Here is a 6963-nt window from a genome sequence, read left to right on the forward strand (position 1 = left end):
TCAATCGTACTAGACGACATACGTAAGTTACACCTTCTAAACCCTATCGTCAAAGACTATGGCGGTATGGTATTTTCAACATCGGACGAACGTGACAGCACAGTCAAGTCCTACCGCCACAACCCTTGACGATAGGCTGTGTTACCCTACCGCCAAGAAGATGGTCGTAGGAAAAAAGATCAGATGACGTTTTTTTCTTGAACCGGGGTCAGATCATGCTGAAGTTTTTAAAAAAGTTCAAAACAGAGAATTTGCGCGAGTGGCTTTTTGGCTCCTAGGTGTAGGTACACATATTATGAAATATGTATAAAACAAATTTCATAATGTTAACAAATTTTGAGAAAAAATCCCGCGTGTACATCCGGACATCCTATGTTCGCACACAAATTTTTGGTGAAAGACATTTTTTGTGGCATGTACAAAAAAGATAAAAAAAATGCCTCGTGAATAGCTGTAATCCAGCATCGCAAATTGTCTTTTTTACACAAGCCACAAAAAATGTCCTTTTTCATGAAGACTTGGTGCACGCACATATAATGTCCAGATTTACACATGGGACTTTTTCTTGATTTTTTTGACTTTTTAAAATGTGTATTTAGACAATGGGTGTATATACACCTATGAGCCATAGTGAATTGCCGCGCGCATGTACGCTACTCCTACAACAGTGGGGGTATTCTAAAATAGTGGTGGTATTTGTTTTTAATATGACGCATATAAAGATGTATGCACCCCCCACAAATTTGTTTGCAGATTAAGAAAATGATATGTGCGGCAATGTCGAAAGTTGAAAGTACTGCTGATCTAAACACTCTTATATTTTTTACAGAGGGAGTATTCTTTTTTTTTTGCATGTTCTGTTTTGAACTTCTGCCTTTGCAAATATAAAAACAAAAATCAAATCGTGGGCTTTGATGTTTGTCTAGCCATGGGCCATGGGCTGTCGAAGCATCAGAACAAAATGGACTCACGGGCAAACCTGGCCAAATGGGCCGGCCTAGGCGTGCCGGCACGATAGCCCGCGTGCCTGGCCCGTCACAGGCTGACCCGACACGTGACTTACGGGCCGTGCCCGGCACGTGGCCCGGCTAGGGCCGTGCCTGGGCTGGCTAGGCATGGCACGCGTGCCAGCCCGACCCGGCACGCCTAACCATCTGTTATGTGGGGACTAGCTGGCATGGGTAGGAGCGTTTTGCTCGAAGGAACGTTGCGGGAGGGACCAGGAGGTGTGGCCCATGAGAACGACGTGCGTACGAGAGCGAGATGATAGCGACGTGCCTCCTGGCACGAGCGAACGAGAGAGACGTGCCTTGATGTGCCTCCTGCACGAGCGCACGACGTGTAAGATTTTTTTTTTCCAAAGCAAGAGATCACGTACGTAGCACGCATCGATTTGTTACTTCTTTTTTGATGAGAAACGCCTCAATCTGCCTCTCGTGCTGGCATGCTTACCGGGCCAGCGTGCCGGCACGTTTACTGAGGGGCCGTGCTTGGGCCGCGGAGGTCAGCACGCGTGCCGGCCCGGCCCGGCCCGTGTACTAAGCGTGCCTGGTCGGGTCGTGCCGTGCCTGGCCCGTTTAACTTAGGCCGGGCCGTGCCGGCCCGTTTGGCCAGGTTTGCTCGCGGGGGGGGGGGGGGGGGGGGGGCATGGGCCAGCGTCTTCAGTATCACTCCACTTCGCATCTTGCCTACTGGTTCGAGCCCACCATTCCCCACAAGCGTGCTCTAGGGCGAGATGAGCAGCAGCCGCCGCCGCCACGCCCGCTCGCCGCCGGCCGCGCCGCTGGACGACGACGACCTCCTCTCCGAGATCCTGCTCCGCCTCCCCCCGCAGCCCTCATCGCTCCCGCGCGCATCCCTCGTCTGCAAGCGGTGGCGCGGCCTTGTCTCCGACCCCGGCTTCTTCCGCCGCTTCCGCCTCCGCCACCGCCGCAACCCTCCTCTCCTCGGTTTCTTCGACAGATACGGAGCTCCGTTCCGGCCTGCCCTGAAGGCCCCCAATCGTGTTCCTCCCGAGCGCTTCTCCTTGCAGCACGACGAGGATGAAATGCACTCCTTTTCCCATGGATGCCGCCATGGCCTCGTGCTCATCTCCCTTCTGAAGCGTCACCAGGTCCTGGTCTGGGACCCCGTCACCGGCGACCAGCACCGCATTCCCTTTCCCCCGCCGTTTGATACAGCGACGGCCCTGGTCAACGCGGCGGTGCTTCGCGATGCGGGAGACGTCCAGCACTTCCAGGTGGTCTTGGCAGTGGCAGGCACCGATGCCGAATATCATACGCGAGCGCTCGCCTGTATGTACTCGTCAAAGACCGGCTTATGGGGGAATCTCGTCTCAACACCCATTCCATACCAGGCTAATGGGTACCGTATTCCCACATTGGTTTATACCGATGATGCTGTTCTGGACGGAGATTCCCTTTACTGGAAGCTTGTGGGGAATTTGATTGGAATTCTTGAGTTTGATCTGAAGAAGCAGACCCTAGCTGTGATACAGGTGCCAGTGGACATCCTCGAAGGTAACAGCTTGCAGGTTATGCGGGCTGAGGGTGGTGGGCTTGGTCTCCTCTTCGTGTCAAACTCTGACTACACCGCCCGGTTATGGAAGAGGAAGACCAATCGTCATGGTGTTGCTTCATGGGAGCTTGCAAGAAGTATTGACCTGGGCAAGCTACTTTCCCTGGAACCAGAGGAGAAACGCCCCCTAATGATACTAGGGTATGCTGAACAGAATAATGCGGTGTTTCTGTGGACAGTTATCGGCGTCTTAATGATCCAGCTTGAGTCACTGAAGTTCAAGAAGCTTTTTAAAACAATGACCTTTTCTCACTATCATCCATTCGAAAGTGTCTACAGTGCAGGTAATAGCATGCCTTACATTGTGGGTACAACAAAACCAGGTTATTTTTCGATAATCGGCTGATGAAATTATGTTCATATCATTTCTTGTTGAGCCAACAATTTTAGGTAGTTTCATATTTGTTCCGTTTGCTGCTTGATGATCTCTGTATAGCGATGATGTTCTGTGGTACTCTGTTCTGAATACAAGATTGGCAAATTCTTTGTAGAATTATCGAACTAAATTTCATCATTGTCTGCCCATTGATAGGTGCAAGAATTGTATAATGGTAGTGTTAGTTCATACCCGCAGTGCCATTTTTCCTCAAGAGGAGATACACGATTTTTTGGAAGTTGACTACATGAAAAAACTTGCTTGAACCCTCTAGAGGCTTAAGCCTAGTTATATTTACTTCATTCTGTAGACTATATCTGCTGATATTGCGAACAGTCTTGATAACCACTTGGTTTAAAAATTACGAATAATTGTTCATTCATCACTTCTAGGATTGTCCTCACTGTGGCAAGTCCATTTGTACCAGGGAAATAATAATAACCAGAGTTCATTTTTACCATTTTGTTCTAAATTTATCAAACTGAGTTATTTTTCTTGAAGTACAGCTATGTATTTTTCTGAATACGTAGTTGATGCCTCCTCGTTTCTGTTTTTCTTTCCTGCGAATGTCTTTGTGTCGTTTGTTTTGGGTTGGAGCCTAATCTCTCTTTTCGGTTTACTGATAGCTGTTATTGGTTACAAAGTAGGGCTCTCATCAAGTCATCATATGAGTTAGGAAATAGCAAAGCTTGATATCATATCATAAGAATAGGGGAAGCACTAAGCCACTAATACTTGGCGCCACATGACACATTGTTCAACTTCTTATGCTGTAGGAGCATGTATTGCTGGTGGACACGACAGGGCTGAGCTTATGCTCAATGTGTAAGATGATTGTCGATCTACTAATTGAGCAGGTAAGCTTATCTTATACTAACATTCTGCCTCCTATCTACTGGTTGTGCTCTTTTGTTTGCCCTCCATTCTATCAGGCTCCTTTGCTTTCGATTATACCTCTTTACTACTCTCCAAGTTCCTTTTGGTACTGTGGGCTCTTCTTTCTCTAGCTTCTCCAGTGACTTATGACTTTGGACCCTTCCCCCTTCCCTATTTGTGCCCCCTGAATATTGGAATGCTGTAATGCTAAGTAATAATAAATGAAGCACTAGCCCCTTACTGTGCTTGGGGATATATTTCTGCTTTTGTTTACTCACATGGAATTGCTTCAACTATTTTTTCCTGTGGTTATGGGTCTATGAAGTCCTAGTGTGATTTGCATGTTGTCTCTTCTATACAAGTACTGCCTCTGTAAAGAAATATAAGAGCATTTAGATCACTAGTAATTGATAGCTAAAAACACATGAACATATGGTTTCATAGTTCCTTTATTTATACGGATTTATTGTCATGCCATTTCACATTGCTGGTTATTTTGGATCATTGTGATACCTGGTGAACAAATGATTGCGACAATACTTTGAAGAGTGTGCCTTCATTAAGTCTTATACTGCTGTTTATCGTTTTGCATGCAGTTATTCTAGTTTCATGGACGATTATTCTAGTGTTAGGTTGTTTTGTTAAACATTTTAGTAGCATGCCACTTGCTCTGCCAATTTGAATATATTGTAATTGGCCAGTAGCCAATATATGTAGTTATGCTTTGTGTGCAGTGTAATTTTTTCAAATTTGGCCACCTGGACGTTTAATACTCAATATCAAAATTACATGACTAATTCATCTTAAAAACTGCTTTAGTCATTAATAATATTTATGATTTTTTACTAGCATTATTAATATAAGTGGCGGTGAAATTATTGCGTTGTCACAGATTACTTAAGGATATCTATATGGTTAGGAAAAAGATCGTTTTAGATAGGAAGATAGAGATGTGTTTGTTAGGAAAGTTAGGATTCTATTGATAGCATCAAGTTTAGCCTTCCCTGTAGATTTTAGGGAAACTAGTAACATCTAATCCTTGCACCCTGGTGGGCCAACCCTTGCTCCTTGGAGTTATACACTCAACGCTGTCACATTCTTCGGTATTAGGACCCGTACCTATCTTAGCCTGTGGCATGCTTGATGTTGTGCAGGGTAAAGAAAGAAGTATCAATTAGTAAGATGATATAAATGACCCCTTGCTTCTGGCTTGTACTCCCTCCGTAAACAAATATAAGAGCGTCTAGAACTCTAGATTACTAAAGTAGTGATCTAAACGCTCTTATATTTCTTTACAGAGGGAGTACCACATAATTTTGTTGAAATTCTATTTGCTAGTGACTAGTTGAGCTCATACATTTCCAAAAAGTATGTATGTGAGATAGAAGCTTTCCAACTCCATGAGCCTGTCATATACCCATTGTTCTTTTAGGCTCTACTCCAGACCAGTACACCAAATACCTCTAATGTTAGAAGTTGAAGGTGTGCCATTATGTTACAAATTACCTATTATTGTTCTCTGTTTCTAATGTTGTCTAATATTGCTGAGATGGTTCACCTTTGGAACTTTTGGCACAATTTCCACAGTGATGGTGAAAGTAATGTTCACTGTTTCAATAGTTGTGAGAATAACTCCAACGAATTTTCCCGTATAAATAGCAAAGAATTGTTTGACTGATGATATTTCTTGCTTTGCAGGTATCTATCTAGAGCTACATTCTGCTGTCTGAGATGCAGAAATGGGGTGTTTGGTGTAGATTCTTCCATTTTGTATGCTCGAAGTGGCGATTGGCTCCCTATGCAGCATGCACTGATTAGCTGTGAAGTGCACTTGTAGGAATTGGTCCACCTATCTATTATCTAATTTCTGTAGACATTTGTCAGCTGGCTTGAAGGTTGACGGCACAACGACTTGCTTCGGTTAATGAGTACTCACAGTGTGGTTTCTTTAATCTGCTGTATGCTTTCCAAGCAAGCACATTTTGGCGGGTTCACCCGTCATATTATCTTTCATTGCATTTCAGTGCGCGCGCATGGGTTTTTTGAAACTATGATGATTTTTATAGCAAATTCGGAAACTATATGCTCTAATGCATAAAAATCGAAACTATGACCCCGTCGGCCTTCTGTTGGCCGAAGAGGGACTTTTCGGCCTACCGTTGGCCGAAGTGGGCTCTTCAGCCTCCCGTTGGCCGAAGAGTGCCCAGCTGGGCCGAAGATAGTATCTTCGGCTTCTTGTTGGCCGAAGAGCATTCTTCGGCTTTCCGTAGGCCGAAAAATGTCAGGGGCATAAAACGTAATTAAGATGACCTCGAATGAAAAAGTTATCAACATGAAAAATCTTCGTCTCGTCGAAAGGGTTGATTTTGATATAAACATCGTCTTCATCCGACGTTGTATGCAACTTGTAGAGCCAAAACAAGGTCAGGGGTAGAAGCTGCAGAGTTACTTCGGACAGACCGAATGGATGTGAGAAAATTTGTCACGGGACACCCTATGCACTCGGGGAGACCGTGTGAAATACAGAAGAGTACACAAGTTTGGTCACGTTCACTCGGTGAGACCGAACCAAACCACTCGGAGGCTTCGAAAAATTGCCAAAGATTTTTAGATAGAATTTTTAGTCCTTTTATTGTACGGAAGTCCCAGCCGCCTCATAAATCGATGTGGGCATTGTTCGTCTGCACCGGGAAGACACATGCCGGCATTGAAGAAATGTCTCTGTTGCGATGGCATGAATTGAGACCAAAACTTTCGGCGGTGGCGTCATCCACCATGCAAAGTAGAGGCAATGGTCACCTCTCAGGCCCGTCACCGTGTACCCTCGACGCCGGGGGTGATGCACACAAAAAGGTCATCGTGTACCCTCGACGCTGGGGTGATGCACCGTAGCTCACGCCGAAGAAGACCCGGCCGGAAGCGCGGTACGCAAGTAGTCTTCCCGGTGCAGACGGACAATTTTTCGGATCAAAAATCCTAATTTTAACTCGGACAGGAATCTTTGGCAATTTTTCGGATCCATTCGGAGCCTCCTAGTGGTTTGGTTCGGTCTCACCAAGTGAATGTGTTCAAACTTGTGTACTCTTCTATATTCCACATGGTCTCACCGAGTGCACAGGGTGTCCCGTGATAAA

The 6963-nt window shown here is 45.4% G+C and overlaps 1 protein-coding gene across 1 annotated transcript; it reads left to right on the forward strand.

Moving 5' to 3' along the window:
- Positions 1–1689: 1689 nt before the first annotated feature.
- LOC109735754 (uncharacterized) lies at positions 1690–5852 on the forward strand. Its single transcript, XM_020294951.4, has 3 exons — positions 1690–2861; positions 3730–3810; positions 5528–5852. The coding sequence occupies exons 1-2, from the start codon at positions 1736–1738 to the stop codon at positions 3780–3782; spliced, it is 1179 nt and encodes a 392-aa protein (XP_020150540.1). The 5' UTR covers positions 1690–1735; the 3' UTR covers positions 3783–3810; positions 5528–5852.
- Positions 5853–6963: the final 1111 nt, after the last annotated feature.

This window comes from Aegilops tauschii, chromosome 6, assembly GCF_002575655.3.
Source record: "Aegilops tauschii subsp. strangulata cultivar AL8/78 chromosome 6, Aet v6.0, whole genome shotgun sequence".
Lineage (NCBI taxonomy): Eukaryota > Viridiplantae > Streptophyta > Magnoliopsida > Poales > Poaceae > Aegilops > Aegilops tauschii.

What these genes read in the sequence shown, in the direction of transcription:
- LOC109735754 (XM_020294951.4), top strand. Translation starts at nt 1,736, where the DNA reads ATGAGCAGCAGCCGCCGCCGCCACGCCCGCTCGCCGCCGGCCGCGCCG. An exon ending in CGAAAGTGTCTACAGTGCAG is followed by an intron (nt 2,862 to 3,729) that starts GTAATAGCATGC and finishes CTTATGCTGTAG; the next exon opens with GAGCATGTATTGCTGGTGGA.